Source organism: Nilaparvata lugens, chromosome 1, assembly GCF_014356525.2.
Source record: "Nilaparvata lugens isolate BPH chromosome 1, ASM1435652v1, whole genome shotgun sequence".
NCBI classification, from domain to species: Eukaryota; Metazoa; Arthropoda; class Insecta; order Hemiptera; family Delphacidae; genus Nilaparvata; species Nilaparvata lugens.
The window spans coordinates 33,733,223-33,761,145 of record NC_052504.1 but is presented as its reverse complement, the minus strand read 5'-3'; the positions used below and the strand labels follow the sequence as shown (position 1 = coordinate 33,761,145).

The 27,923-nt window shown below is 33.7% G+C and overlaps 2 protein-coding genes across 13 annotated transcripts in view; both read right to left on the bottom strand.

Moving 5' to 3' along the window:
* The window catches only part of LOC120348732, a 34,665-nt gene extending 23,034 nt beyond the window's left edge, over positions 1 to 11,631 (bottom strand). For 3 of the 12 annotated variants that reach the window (XM_039426637.1, XM_039426587.1, XM_039426643.1), the window contains exons 1-3: positions 10,152 to 10,418; positions 2,633 to 2,766; positions 878 to 991 (exon numbers count right to left, since the gene is read on the bottom strand). In XM_039426637.1, the coding sequence (XP_039282571.1) occupies positions 878 to 991; positions 2,633 to 2,766; positions 10,152 to 10,272 (369 nt within the window). In that variant the 5' untranslated portion in view covers positions 10,273 to 10,418. Of the gene's footprint in view, positions 1 to 738; positions 992 to 2,632; positions 2,767 to 2,973; positions 4,443 to 5,512; positions 7,633 to 9,772; positions 10,422 to 11,398 lie in introns of those variants that run through there. The other 9 variants (XM_039426656.1, XM_039426602.1, XM_039426647.1 and 6 more) reach the window with 6 other exon arrangements.
* Positions 11,632 to 23,562: 11,931 nt separating this feature from the next.
* Positions 23,563 to 27,923, bottom strand: part of LOC111047281 (dynein heavy chain, cytoplasmic) — a 163,206-nt gene continuing 158,845 nt past the window's right edge. The window contains exons 72-73 of the mRNA XM_039423746.1: positions 25,070 to 25,166; positions 23,563 to 24,177 (exon numbers count right to left, since the gene is read on the bottom strand). Of these exons, the coding sequence (XP_039279680.1) occupies positions 24,009 to 24,177; positions 25,070 to 25,166 (266 nt within the window). The 3' untranslated portion in view covers positions 23,563 to 24,008. The remainder of the gene's footprint in view (positions 24,178 to 25,069; positions 25,167 to 27,923) is intronic.

Here is a 27,923-nt window from a genome sequence, read left to right as displayed (position 1 = left end):
GATAACTTTTTTTAGTAAACGATTGGTACCTGATTTATTGAGATTGAACCAATATTAACTGAGATATGGCAGCTTTAGTGATAGGGGGTTAGTTGTAGTGCATGCCAAGGTATGCGGCTAAAGTCTGCCACAACAATACAGCAGTCTCCGTCTGCTTTGCATGTCATTTGTAAGCTATTTTAGATTATTTCAAACACTAATATCAATGTTACTTGAGTTAATAATGAGCGTAATTTATTTCACTCCAGTAGAGAAAAATTAGGTAAAGATTTGTTAAGATGGCCTAGAGTATTGGTAGGAAGTTGGTAAACACTGTGTATTGTACAAATAGACAGTACAAGCAATGACTGGGTCTTGTGTTCACAAAACTACCAATCTATTCAGGTTGGCAAAATAATGAGGTATTGATGGATTCATAATTTCGAGGTCCACGTTATAATGTCAATGTTTGATTAGCAATAATGTTGCTATCCTTGTCTATCATTTATCAAAGCGGATAGCGCTATCTCTATTTGCTTTGCTCTGTTGCCAAATCGTCTTTTAACAATGTAGAATAAATAATTAATTAACAAAATATTTCATCTTAATTACAAAAATTCATTATGAAATTATTGAAAAATATAATTTCTTGCTTAATAGAATATAATTGGTTATTTTAAAGGAGAATAAACCGTTAATCAACTCAAATCAAAAGTTTTATTATTTAAATTAACTATTTGATTTGATAAACCGTTAATATTACACCAATAAACCTGTATCAGCTACCATCTGTAGAAGGCATTGACAAGACAGAGGATCGGCAATGTTTTATCCTACCTTTCTCCACTGCCAATATAATAACATGGACCTCACTATAGCTCACTTGACTCCTGCTTACCTTGTACTGGAACATTTTAATGATTCTTGTGACTTGAACCTTGGCAGAGCAGCCAAGCATTTTTGTGGTTTGAGCTTGTTTATATCTTTTGAAGAAACAATGATCCTCTTGTGCCTAAAAGAAAAAATATAAACATAACTGTTTTGGCAGGTACAACGTTTTTCCAAACCAACATAGCAATGAGAAAGTCCTTCTCTCCAATTCCATGGAAATTGAAAAAAAATGGCTCTGTAATAAAGTTCTTAGCTATTGTTGAACCATGATTGGGTGAAATTTCATACAAGTAATAAGACCTAGATGATTAACATGAGGATCATCCATTTTATTTAAGCTTATGCTTCAAGGCCAAAACTAATGATAGAATAAAATACAACAAAGAAAATAAAATAATACTGTAATCTAGACTACTATTCAATTCATCCATTTGAGAATCTGGAAGGGTTCCTTCAAAACAATTTTGAGATTAAGATAATTTAAGGAAAGGATAAGCCTGGGCCCTGAATAGTTTAGTTTAGTTTTATTCTGAGTCATTAGTTAAGTGATTGGACGACACGACTGAGTTTTTAAAAATTGAAACTTTATTAACACTACAACTACAGAAAATACCGAATTAAAGAATTTCGGGAGCCGAGTGCTCTCGTCAAGAGTTTGAGTAGAACTAACTGAAAATAATTAATTGAGACATAAAGAAGATAATGCATAGTCAGCTATATTCTATAACAATAGGGTTGTAATACTACTACTATAGATATTTAACTATTGACCAGCGCTGCTGGATAGACTGTGCCAGGGTTTATAAAACATGTTACAAAAATGTTTCAAAATGTCATCTCACTATCAAGAAATTCACTCAGGCTCTAGAATGGATGCTCCACCAAGAGAGATTTCAAAACTGCTCGGAATTGTCTGTCACCATAGAGAAACAATAGCGTAAGTAGATATCCCATGGTATAGGGCGTTTATGTCGCAACTTTTACTGTTATCTCAAGCCGATAGTTCATGTAATTCTTTTCCGTGAAGCTGTGTGACACTGGTAGTCTCTCATATTGTGCCGTTCATACACTCTCACCCCAACAAAACAGTAAAAATCGACAATAATCAACAGTAATCGGATTGAGATAACAGAAAAAGTTGCGACATTAACGCCCTATACCATGGGATATCTACTTATGCTATTGTTTCTCTATGCTATCACTTCCACTATCCTTGACCCACTCTGGTAGCTTATTGAACATCCTCAAGGCAATGAGAGGATAACACCTCTGAGTCCTTGCTAGACGGCATCTTGATAAGGTGAGTCTGACGGGTTCCATAGCCATGTATCTCACCATGAGTATCAGCTTTCCTAGCTCTGTATCTGATGCGTTCTAGACATTCAAGAATGTACTGATTTACAACAGTGAGCATTTTTAGCTTCTTGAAGAGTGGTCTGCAATGAGCCATGTAGTCACTGCCCGTCATTGACTTACCTTCCATACGGTAACACTAACGGCAGCACTCATCGTTGTAGTGGCATATTGAGTACAATAAACTAATTAAATTGAGATAATTTTAATGATAAATAGAATTAATTCATATTCTTCAAATTTATTTTCGTACTTAGAAGTACAATGATTCAGAATGAATTCTGAAAAGAAGTCTTCAAAAGAGTGAGATTTCTTTAGAAGAGGTATGTTTTAATCAAATATCAGTTTAATTAGTATCATAATAATAATAGAAAAACAAGTGTAGGTATGAAAAATTTTGTTGACTCACCATTTTGTCTCTAAGTTGAGCATATTTTCTTTTCTGATACTCATTAGTATCTCTTCCTTGATGACATTGATAGTTTCTTGTTCCAAAATGGATGTCATCATCCCGATGCAATTGTAACTTGCCCGTTAGTTCAACTGTAAACAAAAACGAAGCTAAAAAATCTATAACTTACACTATACTAATTTGATGTCAAACTGCCAATAACGTCCCAACAGGTAGCCTACACTGTACCATTACATTCTGGCTGCCTAAAATATCAACACAAAATACAGTACCTTCGCTTGATTTCTATTAGGCCTATGTATAAGTATATCAACAACTCAGGGTGTTATTTACATCACCTGTCCAGTAAGTTGCCTCAAATATCTGTTGGCTATCGATTTAGAATGTTATCCTGACAATAAAACCATAATTTTGCGGCGCTGACTTGTAGTAATTCATAATGAATAATAATTAATATTCTTAAATTGAATAATAATAATAAATTAATAGTTAAATAAATAAAACAAGTTCCAAGTACGTATCAAGAATTGAGCTACAGCATGAATTTATGAATTATTGAGCTAACAGTTTTTAAAACATGCAGACAGGCCTAGCTGATTTCTGCAAAACTAATTTGGCAAATAAAACTTTTAACACGGTCTGCATCTCAATCGTCGCGGAAAGCTGATACTAGCCAAGAACTTTCAAGTATTTGCCATGCAGAATGCTGCGAGGATTGGTGTGGGTGACATTGATCTATCGGCGACTACTGGTGGCGGGGCTACAACGGATGAGCTGCGGATCCCTCATTTGCCTGAACCTCCCGCTATTCACTATCTGGGTTCCTACCCTATCACACCCAATCCACCCAGTTCTCCTGCAGATCTCTTGAATCAGATCCCTAATGACACTGTCCTTTCGGAGAAATCTTACTTGTCTTCCCATCAATCCTTCGATTTTTTAGACAGTTCTCTATCCATTTTTTTAAACAAACACTGTGAATGATAATAGAAATTTAGATATACACCCTTTGCTCGGATTTTTGTTCCTCAATATTCAGGGATTGAACAGAAAATCATTACATTTAGACGGCTACATTTCAAGTTTTAATAGTGGCGCAGAGGCTCCTATCTTATTTTTGTGCCTAACAGAACATTGGCTATGTCACGATGAATTGATCTATTCTCACCCCGATAATTTTTATTGTGCTGCCAACTTCTGCAGAACAAATCACATTAGGGGAGGGACTGCTATTTTTGTAGCTAATGACATTGAAACTAGAGCCCTGGATATAAGTGATTTCACCTCAGAATTTATATTTGAGGCTTCGGCTGTAATAGTAGACAAATTTAAAATTATTGTAGTCTGCATGTATCACTCTCCGGGATATAACCCATATGAATTCTTGAGTGCTCTTGAGAATCTCCTTAGCCACTTATCTAAATGGGAAAATTACACTGTAATAGCGGGGGGTGATCTCAATGCTTATTTCGATGTTTTGACCTCAAAGAAAACTGTCTTAGAGTTCCTCAATTTACTTAGAGAATTCAACTGTTATTGTCTGAACTCACAGCCTACCAGAGGTGATAGCTGTCTCGATAATGTTTTTGTTAATTGTCATACTGATCGTGCAGAGAGTAGGGTAGTAGAGGACTTTCCGTTCACAGACCATGATGGTTTAGTTGTAAGATTAGTAAAACCTAAGATATCTAATATAACTCTGATAAGTGAGCCGAATAATCTGACTAGAAGTAGTTTTAAACATTTTTTCCCAGAGAGAAGCTTTCCACGACTTATTGAAAAGTTGAGATTTACTGATTGGAGTATGTTATCACATCATCACTTTCGTGATGCAATGGCAATGTTTAGTTTCTTTTTTATGATCTTGACCAATATAATACATGTTTTCTTGGTTCTTAAGCCTTGCAGAATCATAAACAGAGTAAAAAAGAAAAATTGGTATACTCAGGATTTAGCAAAGGAAAAGGATAGGATAATTTCACTTCATTTATTACATAAAAGCACAGGCAGTGTCGAAATTAAGAACCAGTTGACTGCATTGAAAAAAGTCTATATCAGACAGGTGACTAATGCCAAAGTTACTTATAATAGTAAACTTATCGAATCTAGCAATAATAAATGTAAGACTGCATGGGCTCTCATAAAAAAAGTTGTAATATATCAAAAGGCGTTGAACCACTGATATCCCCAAATTCATTCAACAGTTACTGTGTTGAGTCTGTTGATAGGATTAAAAGAGAGATTGTCAAACCTGATATATCAGTGAAAGATTGTATTAATAAAGTTAATGTTAGCCTAAATAGGTGTTTCGAGTGGAGACCTGTCACAATAATTGATGTTTTAAAGGCAGCAAAACAGTTGAATAACTCTTACAGCTATGATTATTATAACATGTCGAACAATTTTTTGAAAAAAATAATACCTCACATTGTGCAACCACTGACCGCATGCATAAACAGAATATTGCAAGAAGGGAAATTCCCTGAGGAACTTAAAATATCAAAGGTGTGCCCTATTTTCAAAAAGGGGTCTAAAGATAAACCAGAGAGCTATCGTCCTGTGTCATTGGTGCCTGTTCTTTCTAAACTTATTGAAATAATAATATGTGAGCAAGTTGTTGTATTTTTGGAGGAAAATAACTTATTAGAAAAGGAAAATAACTTATTAAATAACGGCTTTAGAAAAGGCAAAGCAACTGTTGATGCAGTCGAGGGTTTGGTCCATGATATTTTGCAGGCATTTGAAAATAGGTCTTATGCACAGGTTACATTCTGTGACTTAAGCAAAGCATTTGACTGCGTCGACCATGGTGACTTGATAGAGAAACTTCATTTTTACGGTTTTCGGGGAGTTTCTCTAACACTATTTGAGTCTTACCTGAAGAATAGAAAGCAGACCATCTGCGTCAATGGAGAGTGGTCTGATGTAATTTTCCTGAAGTATGGCGTACCTCAAGGATCCGTCCTGAGTCCTCTATTATTCCTTATAAGTATCAATGATTTGCCTCACAATGTTTTGAGCAGAGCAGTATTATATGCGGATGATACTACCTTTTTGAATGTCTCTAATGATATGGCTAAGCTCTCAAATGTTGTTAATAACTCACTCGATGGAGCAGGAGCCTGGTTCAGAGCAAATGGATATCTTTTAAATGCTAATAAGACTGAAAATGTCATATTTAGTCTGAGACCATAAATGATAATGAATATAGTCAGCAGGATATTGTAAATAATGTTAAATTTTTGGGGGTACGCATTGATCATCAACTGGCCTGGGGAAAACACATTGATTATTTAAAAGCTAGGCTTTCAAGAGTCATCTATCTCATTGGACGTCTGAAGCAATGTGTGACTCCACATAGTGTGAGAATGGCTTACTTTGCGTTTTTTCAGTCCCTTATTAAATACTGTCTTCTTGTATGGGGCAATTCTCCGAGGGTTGCAGAGATATTGAGGTTGCAAAAGAAAGTTGTTAGAATTATCAATGCTTCAGGTCTCTTGGATCACTGTAAGCCTATATTTATAAAATTAAATATTAATACTGTCATCAATCTTTACATCTTTGAACTTGCTGCTTACTCTTTAAAGAAATTACCAGAAATAACTCTTAATGAACATGTCCACTCAGACAGCACACGTAATAGGGGTAAAATGAATTTCCAATATTGCAGATTAAGTGAATCTCTTAATAGTCACTGTATAATGTACAAAAAGGTTTACAATAGTTTGTTGGGGTCCATTAACAAATATGATAATATGACTTTTCTCAATAAATTGGATATTTGGCTGAGTGAAAATCCTTTCTATGACATTGAGGAATTCTTTGAGCATCCACATATAATTATTTAGTGTTAAGTATTAGAAGTGCTGAAGTGTTGTTTCAATCAATTCTGTTATTCAATTCCAAATTTTATTGTCTGTCCTGGTGTTATTTTTATAGTTTATTTTTAATGTTTAAATTCTATATATATTATGTTTTTATTCGCCTCGGCTTTAGACTAAGGACTATGCTCCGTTTTCATGACTTTGTCAATACATGCATAATTGTGAACGACAATAAAAACATTTGATTTGATTTGAAACCTTTTTATAAATGGGTAAAAATAAAAATTTGAGTTTTAGATGATTATTATTTTCAAATTCCGGTTAGATGGCTTAGTGTACAGTGGATGCTCATTGAATAGTACATTACTGTAAGGCAGGGCCGCCCAAAGGGTGGGGCGACCAGGGCGGTCGCCCCGGGCGCCGCGGTCGTATGATGATTAGCGCCACGACATTTTCGGTTCAAGTACCTTTATTTCACCTTCACGTTAAAGGTCTTGAACCATTTTCTTATCAATCCATTTCTATGTCATAACTCATTACTTATATGTGTGGTGTTAATTGTGGCATAAACAATAAAAACCTTGGTAAATACAGTCACTCTACGCATAGCATAGGTGTATATTTTTCCAGTCATTGAGTGAGCCTGTGCGCGCCCACTGCCCCTGCAACCTGCAAGTCGTCATTGGTCGCTTCATTGTCCAATGCTGGGTGATAAAACTTATTATTTTATACTCTTTTCTACCCTTGTATTCTGCAGGCTGAAACCTATTTATTTTTAAATTTCCATTGGTATTTCTAAATTGAAAATTTTTCAATTTAAAATAAATTCAAAATTTTTCAATTTAGGAATATTAACGGAAATTTAAAATTAAATAGGTTTTAGCCTGCAGAATACAAGGTGAGAAAAGAGTATAAAATAAGACAAGCTGGACCGGATGGTTTAAATATGGAACCGTTCAAGCATAGGGAACTCTTCTTCAAACTTCGCTTCCTCCATTTGATATGTGCTGGAGACAATAATTGAGGATCCCGGAAGTTTAGAAAGTGGCTACAGTCAAATCTCTTTTCAAGAAGGGAGATATAGTCCAGTCACTATATTCATTGGTGCTAGCAATTTATATTGTAGTTCTGATTTTTTTACTTTCCTTGCCCTATTACCATAGGTAAGGAAAGTATTGCTTTCCGAAAAAAATTAAGGTACCCCAATTTCTAAATTTCTATACGTTTCAAGGTCCCCTGAGTCCGAAAAAGTGTGTGATTACATAACCATAACTTTTGGACAACATTAACATTTTATCAAAACTTTTGGAGAGAAAAAGTACAGGCTCAGCCTAGTTTTTCCTCCAATGTCATAATTGTATTATGACTATAGTGTTTTATACAATAAATGAATGAACAATGAAAAAGTGGTTTTTGGGTATTGGTCTGTATGTGTGTGTGTGTGTGTGTGTGTGTGTATGAGTGTATGTGCGTCTGTGTACACGATATCTCATCTCCCAGTTAAAGGAATGACTTGAAATTTGGAACGTAAGGTCCTTACACTATAAGGATCCGACACGAACAATTTCGATCAAATGCAATTCAAGATGGCGGCTAAAATGGCGAAAATGCTGTCAAAAACAGGGTTTTTCGCAATTTTCCTCGAAAACGGCTCCAACGATTTTGATTAAATTCATACCTGAAATAGTCATTGATAAGCTCTATCAACTGCAACAAGTCCTATATCTGTAAAAATTTCAGGAGCTCCGCCCCATCTATGCGAAGTTTGATTTTATATTCTCAATTATCAGCCTTCATATACAATTTCAACAAAAAAATCCAGAGGAAAAGATTGAGCATGAAAATCTCTACAATTAATGTTCAGTAACATGTTCACCTAAAATTGAAAATAAGCTTAAATTCGAGAAAATATGATTATTAAATTGCAAACTGTTGGCAACTGTTGGTTCTATTAAATTATTCACTACGAAGTAGCAGACCTCGTGTGTCTCCAGCGTTATTGACCTATCACCAGCTGTCTCATGTATTTGAATAGTAGACTTGGGATGCGCGAGAACACTAGCGTAAGGTGATCAATTTTCATAACGGCAAGGAAAGTTGTGTGAGTGCGCCTCACCAGATTTTAAATATAATATTATTTGGATACATGAGAAAAGTCCAGAACCAATTTCTTCATGCAAAATTTTCTTGTGCTAGATACAGAGTGGCCCAAAAACCTCGTATTTTCAGTTCATTTTCCAGTTTTCAGCTATTTATGCCAAATCCAATAATCGGATGTAAAAATTTGCTCCAGCCTTTGTTTTAGATTATAAAATCCTGAATAAAATGAGATCATTCGCAACTATCTATATCCATCTCCAATAAGTACTGAGTTATGATTTTTCAAAAATGAGTAAAATTTAAAGACAAAATTAATTCTGATGAGTTTTAATTTTTTATCAACAATATCTTCCGATTTTTACCAATTAGTTAAATGTATAATTCAAAGTCCCTCTGGACGTATTTTTGTGCTCTAAAATCTAAGATCAGGATACAGATTGATTTTTTCTTTGAATTTCACTCATTTTTTAAAAAATCATAACTCAATACTTATTGGAGATAGATAGTTGCGAATGATCTCATTTTATAATCTAATACAATGGCTGGAGCAAATTCTTCCGTCAGATCACTGGATTTGGCAGAAAAAACTGAAAACTAGAAAATGAGCTGAAAATACGAGGTTCTGGACTATTTGTTCCGGTCTTCTTTCATGTATCCAAAAAATATAATTAAAAATAATAACTACAATATAAATTGCAAGTTGCAAGCACACTTTTTTGTGTCTATATTAACTGGACTAGGAAGTTCCTGTGACAACTATAGAGAAATCAGCTTGCTAAACACTGCTTACAAAATCTATAGCATGATTATCAAGGAGAGGATACAGCCCATAATGGAAGTTCTCCTCCTGGAAGAGCAATGTAGCTTTATTTTTACATACTACCTCACCACGCTATACTTGGGGAGGGGGGGGCGCATATCAAAATCTCGCCCCGGGCGCCTATTAACCTCGGGGCGGCCCTGCTGTAAGGTTAGTATTCTAAACTTACGTAACTCAATTATGGATAATACTTTTGCTTCTCAAGTACCGGTAATGCTAATGCATCAATAAATAAAATATGTAAGAATTTACGATTTGTAAACATCTTATCAACTCAACTGATATCTTTAGAATCAAACCCAAGCCATTCTCTAGTTCTAGCCTACAATGCCTGCTACAAAAAATATTTGTTTTTCCAACAAATGTACAGAAACTTACTATGATGAAACTTACCAGTGCCTAATTCTAATAATTCGAATAACATAGTCATTTTTTAACACACTGACAGACAGAAAGACCAATGGTATTTCTATGTTGTTCATTTACATAGCAACATGTAAGTTGACTTCCAAGTCCTAATTCCGCCTATTAAATCCTAGTTCAATTTATATCAAAGTGAAATATAAACCTATCTCATGGACATACTAGGCTACACTTTATTGTATTTTTCATTTAGGGCTAAGTTACTTTTAATATAAATAAAACATAAACATGTTGTGATAAAAAATTTAAAAGCGTACTGATATCTATGTTTTATTTATATTACACTTTGTATAATATTAGACAGTTATGCCCAAATCAAGAATATTGAACATGTGCTTACTGTCCTTACTTTTCTCTGCAGAAAATGTCTTACATGAATCTATTACAACATATTTCGAACCAGTTGCCACTTCATGGTCTCTCAATTTAGCAACTACGTCGTCTAATATTTTACAATTTACGAAACTCATTATTATTAATCCACTTTCAGCATCTTAACATAAACATAACCAATTCTTTCAACATGCAACTTCCAATCAACAAAGATCAAAGCAAAGTATCGTATCGTTGTCAATGTCAAATCAACAAACTATCGATTCCTTAGGTGGGTACCCACTCGGACGACATTGTAAACAGTAGTTATTTGTGCAACTAGTGCGCAAATTGCCACGTTGCTGCACCGAAAGAAACGTTTACGCACGAGCCGTAGGCGAGTGCGGAATGATGGTTTCTTGAGTGCAGCAAAGAAACTTTGCACACGTATTGCACATTAAAATTTTTCTACAGTTACCATAGAATGTGAAAAATCAGTAATCGATGGTGAACATGTCCTATACTAAATAAAATTTTTGTTTGTGTGAATCTTTAGTATTTTTAATGCTGATAATAAATATTGCAACCATTCCAGAATTGTTCCAAATTCAGTCTAAATGACAATAGAATGAATATTATAAAGTTATATGAGATTCAATTATAATAATACTTCATCTACAAGAAGTCATCAGCAAGTGTAGAAATGGCCATATCACTTGTCTGGATATGTTTTTGAGCCATCAATAAGCCTCACAAACATTATACTTCACCCGTGACTAACAGTTTAATATTATCCTATCCGAAAACACAAGTTTTGCAGCAAAACTTTGCTGCCCAAAAAACTTATACGGTGCCCATTAATTTGTTTTATTGATTAATTTGTCTATGCGATCAAAGCTGTAAGCTTGTTTTAATTTTTCTATCAATTTAAATAAATAAATAAGCTAATATGCCCTGGACTGATTAAGGATTAGGCTAGTGATCAGCCCTCAGGACAGACTTAAGTCTAACCTGACCATTCTACAAAATTTTCATGTGTAGCCTACTATTTATTCCAGTTCCAAATATCCTCAAGTTTGAGTCTGAATGATATATTATACACAATTAGTGTAAAAATATAGTTTAAGCTTGTTTTTTCTTGTAAATACATTTTTAGTAAACGTGTCAATTTGGCCTTTCTGCTTTTCTGGCCAAGCGACGAGTAGCCGCATGAAACATATAATGAAGGTTATACTGCATTATTTAAAACGTGATTAAATTATATTATATACACATTACATTTACCTGAAATGCTGAACTTCAATCATTCAAGTCACTGTTGAGTAAACAGTATATTGTAAATCCAGTGTTTTTGTTTACAGTATTCAATAACATCTATTCTGTATTCTGTTTCTAATTCATCAACGGCATTCATTGAAGTTGTTATACGAAAATGTGAGTAGAGATTTTTCGGGGAATTGAAGAACTGAATAACTTTTTTTGAAGTATAAATATTTATGTTTCAAACCTAATGGATACATTATTGTTTTGAAATTTAACAATCACAGCTTTAGTATCACTAACACGAGTAACCTAACCACAAAAGTAAATAAAGATATAAAAATACTTGATTCCTTGATCATAAAAATGGTCAATAAATGTTTCCAATGTATTCCTCCAGTTAAAAATATAGGCATCTCACACATAAAAAATCATTCATGATAACTTTAATAGAAATAAAATACTGATATTGAATAGTATAAAAACTTCTTGTTTATTTACTGTTCATTATCCATCCTATCCAATATCTCGCGGTAATAAACAGCTGTTTTACAAAAATTTCCAGCCAGCAACATATTCGGATTTACCAACATTTCTTTTACTTTGCCGCACTCTACCGTCATAAAGCGTGTTAACTATTTTGTGTTGTTATGTTGCAAATTTGGAGTGCGGCAAAATACTTTGCCACACTCAAATCTACATTCCCGCACTGGGTGTGGGAATAAGGTATTTTGCATACTATAATAAAATTGATGCGAGAATGAGCACATTTTCGGGTAACTGTAGGAGAAGGTATTATACATCATCACTAGGCATTCGGTCGACGTAGAACGTCACCATTTTATATATATAGCATATACACTAGATCCGTGACATTTTGAAGATTGATACTAGCGCTGCCTATAACATTCTTAACAGCTTTATCTCTATCTCTACATTTTTCTACTTGTTTCTATATTAAACTAAATTATTATCTTCAAAAACAAAGCAATGGGTTTCTCCCTTGTTGATCTTGAATTGCTGCTTGCTGGAACCGTTAAACCCGAAGCTTAGATGTGATATTTTATTAAAATTTCAAGTTGAAAATTAGCTTTCATAGTTTAGTACCATATACTAAAAAACATTTTTGGCTATTTATGTGGTTAACATAACAACATAGTGCAATAAGGTAATTCAGGGTTATTCATTTATTGTATAAAACACTATAATCATAATACAATTATGACATTGGAGGAAAAACTAGGCTAAGCCTGTATTATTTCTCTCCAAAAATTTTAATGTTGTCCAAAACAAACAAATTTCCTTATTAAGAACATGACCTATTTTTTCGGACATTTCATTATTTATCAAAATTTGGGAACAGAATAGTTTTGGTCTATGCCTGTTGTTCTATCCCGATCATATTCATATGATTTGTAATTACGTTATATCAACAAATAAATAAATAAATAAAAGTTGAGGTTATGTAATCACACACTGCTTCGGCACTTGATTTTTGGGTCTGCCTAAAACCTTGACCAGCATATAAATAACAGATGAAAATGTGTATTAAACATTTTATTGATTGGAAAAACATTTCAAATAATATGAAAAATATCTCCTTTCACTTAAATACAAGGAGTAAAATGTGATTTAGCATAATTATTGTGACTGGACTTGAAACGTAAACGTTGTGGCGTTTCTAAAATTTCAGTTGCAATTTCCTCCACTAGGAGCACTGATATCAATTCCATGTTGACACACATACTCAGAAATGGCACTTCCAACGTTATGGTTTGGCACCCATCAATTGTCCAATTCGTTTCAAATTTGGCATACAGGATGATTTACACATATTTAACATACTGTTGAAATTTCATTAAAATATAATGATGTTTAGTGGTGGTTAGGGGTTAAAAACCCTATTGGCCAGCATAAAAAGTGATTGACCGGGTATTTCTAATTGTCCAATTCGTTTTAAATTTGGCATACAGGATGATTTACACATATTCAACATACTGTTGAAGTTTCATCAAAATATAATTATGTATAGGAGTGGTTAGGGGTTAAAAACCCTATTGACCAGCATAAAAAATGGTAGACCGGGTATTTCTAATTGTCCAATTCATTTTAAATTTGGCATTTTATTACAAATTATATTACACATATTTAACATACTGTTGAAATTTCATTAAAATATAATGAAGTTTAGTGGTGGTTAGGGGTTAAAAACCCTATTGACCAGCATAGAAAGTGATTGACCAGGTATTTTTAATTGTCGTTTTTGTTTCAAATTTGGCATACAGGATGATTTACACATATTTAACATACTGTTGAAATTTCATTAAAATATAATGAAGTTTAGTGGTGGTTAGGGGTTAAAAACCCTATTGACCAGCATAGAAAGTGATTGACCAGGTATTTTTAATTGTCGTTTTTGTTTCAAATTTGGCATACAGGATGATTTACACATATTTAACATACTGTTGGAATTTCATTAAAATATAATGTTGTTAAGTAATGGTTAGGGGTTAAAAACCCTATTGACCAGCATAAAAAGTGATTGACCAGGTATTTTTGATTGTCAGATTCGTTTTAAAATTGGCATACAGGTTGATTTACACATATTTAACATACTGTTGAAGTTTCATCAAAATATAATGATGTTTAGGGGTGGTTAGGGGTAAAAAACTCTATTGACCAGCATAAAAAGTAATTTGTTGAAGTTTCATCAAAATATAATAATGTTTAGGGGTGGTTAGGGGTAAAAAACTCTATTGACCAGCATAAAAAATGGTAGACCGGGTATTTCTAATTGTCCAATTCATTTTAAATTTGGCATACAGGATAATTTACACATATTCAACATACTGTTGAAGTTTCATCAAAATATAATGATGTTTAGTAGTGGTTAGGGGTTAAAAACCCTATTGACCAGCATAAAAAGTGATTGACCGAATATTTTTAATTGTTGTATTCATTTGAAATTCGGCATACTGGATGATTTACACATATTTAACATATTGTTGAAGTTTCATCAAAATATAATAATGTTTAGGGGTGGTTAGGGGTTGAAAAAACTATTGACCAGCATAAAAAGTTATTGACCGGGTATTTCTAATTGTCAAATTCGTTTCAAATTCGGCATACAGGATGATTCACACCTACTTAACATACTGTTGAAATTTCATATATATTATTTGTTCTTGGTCGTTGTGAGAGTCACCTAGTTGATTTAATGCGTCAGAATTCGGTAACATCTCCGGTGAATATTGCTCGTGACTTTCACTGGTCTCGATGGTGTTGTCTGTGCTGCCCTCACTGCTTTCGAAATTTGTTGTTGTGCTTTCATTTGTTGCCATTGTGTCTGATTGAAGTGTGTTCACAACCCTATTTCTAAGAAAATATCCTGACATAGGTAACCTATACTTCGATCCTATTACTAATCCTACCTATCACGAAGCTCATACATGACCCAAAAAATGTTCATACAGAAGATTAAAATACTGTTTAATAAACTACACCCACAAATAAATAATTCAAAATTGATTTTCTATAATGCTTGACTGGATAAAATAATATAAAAAAGATACTCAGGGCTTCCAATTCTCTACTTCTATACCCAATTCTACTAATATAACCCAAAACTATATTCACAAGAATAATATAATGAATGATTGATTAAAACCCAAATAGCAGACTTTTAAAATAAACCTACCCCTAAAGTAATATTGAATGAGAATGAATAATATCAACTTTCCTATAACCAATATAAAAATCTACATATAGTTGAGCGCACCAAATACGAATTCAAAAATTGATATACTAAATAATCAAGTGAATAGGTTGAACACTGAGAATTTGAAGAATTTAAACGGATAACTTTCCCACCTGGCAATACTAATAATAATAATTATCACACTTCTGTAGCACACTCAATAAGAATTTTCACACAAATGGAGGTGATTATATATACCAATTCACTATTATGCACTTTCACTTGATACACTTCAGCAGATTAACTTAGAATCTGGCCCCTAGTTGCGGCGACATTTTGAACTCTTTCCACTGTCGGTCTTTGTTTAGAGTGGGTTTCGGACTCCCTCACTCTATACGGTATTTTGCCCGGCGCCAATCAATTACTATGAATTGATAGAATAATTACTTTACTATAATTTCACTCACTGTGTGGATACTTATATTTCACTCACTGAACTAATAATAGTATTGAAGAAAAAGGTAAAGATAGATAGATCAGGGTCGTGTGTAAGGGAATGTACGAAGTGAAAGGCAAAACAAAGGTTAATTATGAATTTATTATTGAACTTTAAATTTATATGAATTTATAAAAAATTGATCAGAAATATAGTAATGATTAGATATAAATACAAGATGATTAAGTTTTTGAAAGTACAACAGTTCAAGTTTAATTTTAAACAACAAAATTTAACAAACAGTTCTTATTACTTTTATCAGGTTACTTGAACAATAAGATATAAAATCAAAGTATTGAACAACTCTAGTAAAAAATATGATTATAGTCAAAAATAAGAGAATTGATAAAGTTTGAAGAATGAATATGATTAGGGGAGCCTTGCTTTAAAAAAACTATTATTTGTGCTTAGAAGTGAATTTCAACTGTAAGCTTCAAGAAATTAATTAAGATTGTGTCTTTAGATATGAGTTTAAAGAGAAGTAATAATTAAGTTTGTTCTTTACTATAATGCTATGAAATTTGATATACTTATTTGGGCTTTTTAGGGTGGGGTGGTGTGGATTTGAAATGAGAAAAATTGAAAACTCTAAATACAATCTTTACCTGGCTCAGTCAATTCCCTATAGGATAATTGAAGTCTGAGACCAAAAACTCACTCCTACACTGAACACTGTCCAAAATCCAAGAGACTCACAGCAACTAACAGCAACTCACAGCCACTAACTGCAACTAACTGCCACTTGCAAGGCATGGTCTGCCTGTTTATATACTAGAACCACGATTTTCCACCCCTCATCACCCTTCGCCCTCTAGCTCCGCCTACCCTCAAACTCATCAGCTAATATTCTGCTTACAAATTGAATTCAAATATCAATTTGAATTCACTATAATGTTTATTATGTTATATCATTTTAAACTATGGCTCCCCTTCATTATTAAAACAAATGATATCATATATTTTATCAATATTTAAACTCTGAAGTTTGGATACTGACAATTGAATGCATTGATTTGAGTAATACAGTAATCAATCTTATAGATCTGATATGGCAAATACTTCAATAATAAATACATGAAATGAACAGAATACAATGTCATACAGTACATCATTACAATTGAGTTGAATAAATCAAATTAATGAGATACCAATTAATTACTACTTAATTAATTAAGCAGGTTTCTTATACTCATTGTCAACATGTTTTAATCAAATATACCTAATTTATTCTATTTACAAATTTGTCCTTAGCCTATGAATTCGGATTCAACTAACTTAATTAGCTTATAATAATTATTAAATTATAATTTATTGTACAACATTATAATATTTGTTGAATACTTTATACATGTAGCCTAATCTACTTCATGACCTAATTTATAAATACATTTACTCATGTTTATCGTTTTATGTGATCACCATTCAAATAACTGATCATCAAATAATTGCTTCAATAATATTCATATGCTGACCACGTGGTAAAATTGTAGCATATGCTGACCACGTGGTTACATTGAAAACTACATATCTATATTTACTTCTCTCCTAACTATATATCTATATCGCTATTCACAATCTTCATTTACCTGCCATCAACTTATGCTATAGCTATATACAAGGGTTAACACAAAACACAGTGGGCCATGTGGTTTCTATTGTAGACGTGTTAGTGACTGACGTTAAGAATCCTGTTAGCAAGTTTCTATGACGGAATGATTTTGTCTCAAACTATTTTGAAAAGAATAATGCCCCAGCATCTGTCTAGGTAGGCTATTCAAATGCATTCTTAATAGTTTTGAGAAACGGTTCTTTTTATTATTCTAGCTCTTCGAGCGTTCATATTCTTAAATACAATATGTTCAGAGCACGTGTTGCAACAAATAACAGAAATCTACAATTTTTAAATTTTAGGAGAGCACGTGGTCGCCATTTGTGGCTCAAATGACATCTAACGGGTGATTCTCATAGAACATAATCTCATGAACTCACATCATTGTGCAAAATATCACTGTGAGGACAATAAATGGTGATGATGGTTGAAGCTAAAAATTAGGTGTTAGTCGAGTTCCGAATAATCTCATTTTATTCAGAATTTTATAATCTTGAAAAAAGAGCGAATTTTTCTGTCCGATCACTGATTTTGGCGGAAATAGCTGAAAACTGGAAAATGAACCGAAAATACGAGGATTTTGGGCCACTCTGTATATAGCACAAGGGAATTTCGCATGAAGAATTTTGGTTCTGGACTTCTCTTTTGTATCCAAATAATATATTGAAAAATCAGAGCTACGATATAAATTGCAAGCATACCCCCTTTTTTATGTCTATATTGACTGGACTATACTGTTCCCCAATATTTATATTTGTCAAATATTTGTACGGTATTATAAATTTTGTATTATATATGTCAATAAATACCTATTATGAACCTAAACAGCTGATAACCTAAGGGTAAATTTTTAAGTCGGCTTATAAAAAATATATCTGTAACCGGAAACTTAAAACAGTTTATGAAACAAAAATAATTTTAAAATGTGGAATATTTACACATGGGACTCGTAGTACATAATTAGTTGGAGTTTACTGAGACTCTGTGGTGCGAATGTCGCAATCGCTTCACAGCGGAGACAAAATAGTTGGGTGATCGCTCTAGGAAGAGGTGGAATCCGGGATTAACAATCAGATGGGATAGTTGTGAGATGGGGGGCGGCGGTTGCCGATCTCGCCCAGGGAGGCAAAGTCCCTAGGACCGTGCCTGAGAATTGAATTGACTCAGTCAAAGTTTTTAATGACAAACTATAGCAATTTAAAAAGTTGAGCACTTTTTACTTTCCTTGTCCTATTACCATTGATAGGTAAGGAAAGTATTTCTTCCCGAAAAAAATAAGGTACCCCAATTTTTAAATTTCTATACGTTTCAAGGTCCCCTGAGTCCAAAAAAGTGTTTTTTTTTGGTATTGGTCTGTATGTGTGTGTATGTGCGTCTGTGTACACGATATCTCATCTCCCAATTAACGGGATGACTCGAAATTTGGAACTTAAGGCACAGTGCTTAAGGTCCTTACAATATAAGGATCCCACACAAACAATTTCGATCAAATGCAATTCAAGATGGCCGCTAAAATGGAAAAAATGTTGTCAAAAACAGGGTTTTTTGCGAATTTCTCGGAAACGGCTTCAACGATTTTGATTAAATTTATACCTAAAATAGTCATTGATAAGCTCTATCAACTGCCGCAAGTCCCATATCTGTAAAAATTTCAGGAGCTCCATCTATGCAAAGTTCAGAATAACTAAGTAGCATAGTACCAATGCTTTAAGTGTTACTAAAACGCTTTAATCGGTTCATCCACTCTTTATCATCAAATTAGTATTGAAATAAATTCTTTATTATACTTATATGAATAAAATATGAAAGTGGTATAATATTAGAAATAGGTGAAATAGATTTTTCAATTTTTTTAATGTTCATTCATCTTCAATATTATTAAAAACATGAGTACCCTTTTATCTAAAACATTTCCAACAACTAGTTTCGGCTTACATTGGCCACTTTCCAATTTAAATGCAAGAATGAACAAGTTGATATTAGATAATGTATGATCATTTTTATATGATTTATATTCTTACTTACTTACTCTTATTCTTACTCGGCTCTACAACCCATTGAGGGTCTTGGCCTCCCGCAATATGCCTCTCCATTCGTCCCGATTTTGAGCTTTCCTTCTCCATCCTCTGATACCCATCTGCCTCAAGTCATTCTCCACGTCGTCAATCCAACGCATTCTTGGTCTTCCCCTCAGTCTTCTTCCTCCAGGATTCATTCTGTGGACTTTCTTTGCGCTCCTTGAGTCATCCATGCGCTCCACATGTCCTTATTCTCTCATGATCTATATTCTCTTATTCATTAATTCTTGAAATGTTTTAAAGTTTGAAATGTTTTGAATAGAAAAGGGTACTTGTTTTAATGTTTTTATATTGTTTTTAATAAATTTGCCCATACAAGTTAAGTGATTTCATCTTCAATTTATATTAAGTTACTCCTCCAAGTTTTGAAATTGCATCTTCTGATAATTTATTAGAATTTCCACAAAAATAACTTTGTTTCTAAAATAAATCTTGCAAGCAACGGAAACCAGTTTTGGGCATCAACTCTAGCATTAATGTTGGTGTGTTTTTGAGGAAATTATCTGATAGATTATTACCGATTGATAGTCAAAACTAGCTTAGTGTTTTGTGAAAACTCTAGGTTTAATTATTATTATAAGAAAAATCAGAGAAATGAAACGCTTAGCTATAGAATTCTTCAGGCTGATATATAAAAAAAAACATATTTACATAAATTTAATCTTCATCATCAGTACCAGATTCCAACATGTCTGGCTCTGGCAAATTTTCTTTTTGTGAATTTGACGTATGTAAATTCATGTAAAAATCGTGGTACATGTTTGGGATGACTACAGATGTGCACAATTGAATGAGATCATGTTTCTTGCTCTCTGTAACAGGAAGGATACTTTTGCATTTTCTTGGTACGGCAGTCACCTCAAGTGGAGCTTTTCTTTTTGTTTTTTTCGCCCCATTCGTAGACATTAGTTGAAATTCTTCTTGACAGAAGCTGGTTTTAACTAGGATATAATTTGGAGTTGATTCTTGGAACCGTAAAACCTTAACAGTCATCTAATTTATCACCTCACCACTCACATCATGTGACAAATTGCTCTTAACCGTAATTGTTTTTAATTTTTTCAAGTCATTTATATATATCTGAGTATGACAGGACTTCCACCTCATAGAGTCTTTTTCGACGAGCATTGCGTATGATGGTTGGCCATTCTATATGCGAGTACACTGGACGATTCTTCTTAGCTGAATCTATGCTACTATGCATATGCTTCACATACAACGTTATGACAAAAACTAACTTTACTCAGATCACATAGGACATTATAAAAAAGAGATTTTATTAACTTCTACTTGTCAAAAACACTTAGGTCTCTATGCCAATACATTCTATAAGCATAAGGCTTCATCATTATACACATAACTCAAAATGACAAAAAATGTCACATAGAACCTTTTGCAAATAACACGACGTGTTGATTCTATTAAATGATTCACTATGAAGAGATAGCAGACCCCGTATGTCTCCAGCGTTATTGTCCTGTCACCAGCTGGCTCAGATCTTTGAATAGTAGAATTGAGATGCGCGTGAACACTAGCGTCAGGTGATCAATAATTCTCATAACGGCAAGGGAAGTTGTGTTAGTGCGCCACACCAGATTTTTCATATCGGGATAGTCACAAAGTAGAAGGAATTCTTTCTTCTCTGTGGGATAGTTTACACACGTCATAGATTCGACGTCATCGTTTAACGAATACTATCGAGATGTATCGATTTGTTCAATTTTGTATCAAATATCGATTTGTTCAATTTCATCCTATACTATTAAACGAACAACTTCTGTTTAGATGTTTATATGTTTGTATTTCACCGGATCTCGAAAACGGCTTTAACGATTCTCACGAAATTCAGAACATAGTAGGTTTATAATATAAAGATTAGATTGCACTAGGTCTCATCCATGGGAAAACTAAAGGACATTAAAAGAATAATTTATTATTCATCCTTGGAAAAACAGCTGATAATAATTATTTCGTCATCTATTGGTGGTTGGTTTGTTGGTTGGAGCGAGTTCATGTGTGTGGGACTGTGTCAAAATTATGACTCGTATCATTATTTAATTTTTTATCCAGCTAAATTTGTTCTTGAATTATTGTTTCATTTTCTGTGATCATTGTATCATGTAACTATGTAAAAATTATGTTTATGTACAAATCGATGTAGTAATAGGTTGGACCTATATAATTATAATAAGGTTGGTTTACATTTATATTAAACGCATATTATTTTACTTAATTGTATGTTTTTAAGATTATTTTTTTATTTATCATGATAATTTCTTTTTAATTGGTAATTGTATAGAATTTACCTACCTCTCTGTCGTTCAAGTATGTTAACTTTCAACTTTTGAACTGCTGTTGGTTTTTAAACTTTGTAGAACGACGTTCTATTTTTTTTTTTTTGGATATTATTGATGTTTGCTACTATGAGGCTGCTTTTGAATACTAATACAATTTGTTGAATCCATAAATAATTTCCTACTTTCATTGTCCAGATTTATCATTTCCTCCATGTCACTTGAGTTGAATAGTAGGTACTTGAATGAGTAGGTACTTGAATGACGTTTTTTATACAATCATCACTATAATTTATTATGATTGATAAAAATCAATATATTATACGAAATAGAAAAATTATGTTATAATTTAGTTTATCACTGTTTTCTCTAAAAGTTTTCATATTATATCATTCACTCTAGTCCAGGCAATGAATGCTCAGAGAAGGGTATAGAAGGAAAAGTTTGGAAGACAATTTTTGACCAATACCCAAAAACCACATTTTTGGACTCAGGGGACCTTGAAACGTATTAATACGGTACCTTAATTTTTTTCGGAAAGCAATACTTTCCTTACCTATGGTAATAGGGCAAGGAAAGTAAAATACACGTTTGCCTCCAATTTTTTGCTCATGACTTTTTAAAAATCGTTGGTAAAAATCTAAGCTGATTATGAGCTATATTTTTATGAATTTGAAGGTAATGTCTGGAGAACAATTTTTACCCCAATTCCAAGTTTTCTGTACGTTTCAAGGTCCCCTGAGTCCAAAAACATGATTTTTGGGTGTTGGTCTGTGTGTGTGTCTGTGAACACGATAACTCCATTCCTAATTAACCGATTGATTTGAAATTTTAAACTTAAGGTCCTTATACCATGAGGATCCGACAATAAGAAATTCAATTCAAGATGGCGGATAATTACTAAAAAACCATGTTTTTCACGGTTTTCTCGAAAACGGCTTCAACGATTTTCTTCAAATTTATACCATGGATAGCTATTTCTAACCCCTATCAACTGACATGAGTCTCATTTCTATGAAAATTGCAGGAGCTCCGTAATATTCTTGAAAAAAAAAATGGCAGATAATTACTAAAAAAAACATGTTTTTCACGGTTTTCTCAAAAATGATTTTTTTTAAACTCATACCCTGTATAGTTATTTATCAGCTCTATGAACTGGCATGAGTATTTTCCCTGGAAAACTACTGGGGGGTCACCCCATCCTTGAGAAATGGACTTTGTAACCTCCTTCTCGTGCATGAGGTAGGTAGGTAGAGCAGTTTATAAAAAGAACACAGTCGAGATATTTCATCTGTAGAACAGCTGTTTTGACGACTTCTTCTTTAAAATCGTAATATATACACATATACAGTAGTCTGATCGTAGTTTCAAATAATATGTTGCCGCCAATCGTCATTATGTTATTCCCCTAAATTATTCTCGTTTAAGAATGAGGCTTACAGTTCAATGAGCAAGGGAAGTTGTGTGAGTGTACCACACCAGATTTTTTACTTTGCAGCTCAAATGGGACTAGTTAGGAGGTGGAAAACATAGCAAAAGCTCTATAATAGTCCCTCTGTTACAGATGTGAAACTGTTAAGTTGACACTTGTTGAAACGTTGAAAATTTCACCCCCTACCATAAGTTGCTACATTGAAGCTGCTATAACAATGAAAGGAAACTTGACAGTGAAATAATACATCAAATTAAAGAGAAATCAATGCTTTACAAACCATGATAAGCATTTACTTTAACAATGCATTTTTGGAGAGTTATAGGGCCTGAAAGAGCAAAAACTTGGATTAAAAAATCTTAGCACAGTGGGTAGGGTGGGGGACTTTTGAACATAACTGTGGGGTCAAAAATTGTCTTCCAAACTTTTCCCTCTATACCCTTCCTAGACTGTATTACTCCAATATTGAATTGTAGCCATCAATTACCTCAAAGCTCATATCTAAAACGTTTAGTGGCTCATAATTTCTAAAAAAAAACTAGAAAAAATACGACAAGAAAGAATACAAATAAAACACAAATATTACATTCAATTATTATTTTATTATTATTCATAGAATCATATATTTGCACATTGCTATAAGATTTTTAAAATCGCAAATTAGAAATTATCTAGGCCTACTAGATGCATAACATACATGAAGCTTACAGGTAAAAGCAATGACAATGAAAGGAAATCTGTATTATAAGTATGAATCTTCTAAAAAGATAAGCTAGGCTAGGAGTTAATTGTCGATGCGATGTTAATACATATAAAACGTGTTGAGGATGTTTAAAACATAGAACAAGATAAATGAAGATTAACAATAATATAAAATGCATTGGAAGAATAATAATACATTCTAAATCAACAAATAATGACAGATATAAATTCAACACTGACTATTAAAGCACTTGAAACAGAAATAACGTGAAACATAAAAGATACTAAGTATCGTTTAGATGATAAAGCTAGAATGTATGCAGCTCTCAGTTGAGAGCGGTAGAGGTGAGAACAGCCACTCCTCTTTCATAGAAGCTGTGCTGGTCTTGGCCGGGAGCAATGTTCAGGTCCACGGTAAACAGCAACTCAGTTCTCGTCGAGTTCAGATAGACGGGAAGAGTTAGTTTCCCTTGGACTTCAGTGCCGGGAGTACCTCTGAAAAAATGAAAAATTTTTTTTTTCATTCTGTATCAATAATCTATATACATAAAAATGAATGTCTGTTTGTGTGTTTGTTTGTTTGTTCCCTATAGACTCGAAAACTACTTGACAGAACGGCATGAAACTTTGGGAATATGTTGGTAATGAAACCGTTCGGGATGGTTTCTGACCAGAAATTTTAATAGGGGGGCTAATAATAATTATATATTAATCCATTTTACAGACCTGTTTTCGAAATTGTCGGCCGAGCGGTTAACTTAGAACGGGAAGATTATCATGATTCAAGATCATGTTGTGATAATATGATTTAGCATCTAAACTTACCAGCTATAATAAACACGTCACTCTGTGATAAAATTGTTTACTGGTATTAAAACGGTATTTTTAAGCTCATAGGAAGTCCGTATTGAGATGTAAATAAAAATATTGATTGTCAGATAAATTTCATGATTCACCAAATAAAGGCAAGTGTGACATGAGATACATTGACTTTTTGGCGGTACGAAGTTCGCCAGGTAAGCTAGTAATATATATTTTATAAGATCTTCGATGAAATTCTATACATATATTCTCAAACAAAAATATTGATAAGAAAAACAGGGAATTAAAATAATTAGATAAGTAAATTAATAAAAATGGAATAGGTTATTTCACCAGTTTAGTCTTGATAAGCTATCAAAGGACTTGGGCGATTTCTGACACAACTACTCCTCACATCCGTGAGAACAATAATTCCAATCACATTATTATTTTGGAATAATCAGGGACGAATGTTGTTGATCTGCTAATAGCACAAGTATGTATGGTTTACGTATACCCAATCGTCTACAATGACTAATAATTTCTAGAGTTTGCTAAAAATAGTATAATGGAAATTGAAACGTACCGAACCCATCGAAGAAGTGTCAATGGAAGGTCCATCATTATAGTTGACGTCAGCAGCAATTGATTGTTGCGACACTGAGCTCCTTGCAATTTCAAACCTGAAAACAATTTCAAATTAATAGAAACATTGTACCATAATAGTGAATAAGGTCAAAAGTTTGCTAGAACGTTCTAGCCGCCATTCGAAAATGAAAATATTTTTATTAGGTGGAGTCAAGACTCTATTTTTTACCACTCCACCTTGAATTCAAAACAATTTAAGCTTTTCAAGAGTTTATAGAAAACTATTCTAACAATTTGTTGAGCAACAAATTTCCATAATCTTTAAATTGGTTGGCAGTAAATAACAACATTAATTTTCCAAGAGGCAACATGGTGAAATGATGTGAGATTACAGAAATAATAAGATCAATTTGGGTTGGGATTGCATGCATAACAATTAATAAGTAATTATTGTTGAAAATATTACTGTTAAAGACATGAAAATTATGGTACACTGCTGAAAATTCATACGAATGGAATCAACGATGAATAAATATTTTCACATCAAAATAACAGAAATATTCATAATAAGATTGACTGCGCATGCGCAGGTTTTGGTGAGTCATTGTAAATTTACCTCTACATTTTTAACAGTTTTGATGGTTTTCAAGTGAATAGTAACGAGTTTTACAGCGATATTGTATACCAATAGTGACGTTCTACTGTTTGATCCGGGTGAATTCTTTGTACAGTGTGAGTGGACTGTGCCAGCTCCTTTCTATTTTTCATAAGTGAGAATAACCTAAGTCGGTTGTTTCTCTTTGAATTTGACTGCAGTTTGTCGTTTCATGCCTATCACTTATCGATTGATAACATAGACATCGGATCTGTTGAGTCTGTGACGAATACTGTAACCTACAACTTTTTGAGCGGGAATCCGTAGTATACAGCAGCTTCGATGCGAATAGTCAGTTGTTTTGAAGAGATTGCTTATCTCGGCAGACGGAGTTCGTCCTTGTGCTTCTGTCACTGTCACGTAAACTCTCTCGTTGCTACACAACTGCAGACGCTGCACTCTTGGTTTATCGCTATCAGCTGCTTGCTTTCCCTTTGCCACCCACATCTACAGCGCCAATATTTGAATTATTGTATTGCGCTTCATTTCTAATCACTGATGCCTATTTCTGTTATTGTTTTCATTGGACTTTTGGCTAGTAATGAATGACAGCATTCCTCTTCCTTTTAAAACCTCAAAAGGCAAACCTGGCATTATTTATGAAGGATACCGATATAGAAGAACTTTTTGCTCGTCTGTAACCAATCTTATAACGTGGAGATGTCTTGACAAAGAGTGCGCTGCTTCCATGAAAACGGATGAAACTAATAATAGTGTAATGGAAGTGTCCGGTGCACACAATCATAAAAGCTCTGCGGTACTCTTCTACCTCATTGCCATCCCTCAGTGTGACTGAATTGGGTGAACATTATAATAAGGACTTGAATCAATCCTCCTCATTACATTTCAATGATTCTGATTCTCATTTTGAATCTTTGACTTGCAAGCTCTCTTGCTTGGAAACTGAGAATGAACATCTGAAAAATCGACTCAAAAAATTGCAAAATGAACGTGATGCTGCTCTTGACGGATCAATCGAACCGGACATCAAGCTATTACGGCTACTCCATTCCAATACTACTAGAGAGACAGTTTCACAAACAAACCCTATGAAAGCGCATCCTGTTTCAATCGCTTTACAAACTGATGAAGATTTAAATAAAATAGATGTGATTAATGAGAAATTGAAGGAGGATATTAAGAACCTATCGGAGCGAATTTTGTCAATGTCAATCTCAATTGAAGCCTTGGAAACAGATATCAGGCTCTAAGAAACGAATTATTTCATGAAAAAAGAAGCAAATAGATTTAGAACGCTAAAATCAATAGAAATTTCTCAAACAGGCTGCATTCCTCGAATTTTAAAGAGAAAAAACGTTGGAAAAATAAAATTATTCGCCGACAGTCATGGTCAAGGTTAAAAGCGTGAATGACGTGAGTGGTACGTTGAAGCCGGGAGCAACTTTTGATAAGGTGGTTTCGTCTTGCTCAAGTGAAAGCAGAGAATTGAGCGGTGAAGATCTGGTTGTATTGATTAGTGGGGCAAACGACGTGAATGAGACGGAATACCCGAGAAGATTCATTGATGACATTGAGAAACAGCTCTTGACATTGACGCATCCTCGTGTACTCATGATGAATCTTCCCCATAGATATGATCACGGACCTATGCCTGCAATACATTCTAAGATTGCAAACGTAAATAAGGAAATATTAGAATTGTGTAAACGCTTCAAGAATGTGGAGTTGATGAACATTAATAATGTTGGCCGGCGGTTCCACACGAGACATGGCCTTCACTCCAATTCTATTGGGAAAAGATACATCTCAGATCGTATTGTGCGCGCTCTCAATGGACACCACCAATTGACAATTGTCATACATAGCGATTCAGACACCACAAATTCCAACTAGTAAGGAGAGTGACTTGATTACTTCTCAATCACACGGCTTGGAGCGTGAAACTTGGATGGGAATAGACAGGAACCATTTTCAGGAGCAACCGTGATTTTGAATGATAATGTTATTTCTTCTTTTGATTACGTTGACAATTTAAACTTATAGTTCTTGACAAAGATAAACAATCTGCAGCCAATATGACTGAGAAATCTATAATTTGTAATAGGGAGTGATCCGTGGTCTAGTGGATAGAGTGCTTGCGTAGCAGCATAAAGATCCCTGGTTCAAACCCTCTCAATACCAAAAGTTTTTTAACCAGATCACTCCCGTGTTATCGGATGGGCACGTTAAACAGTCG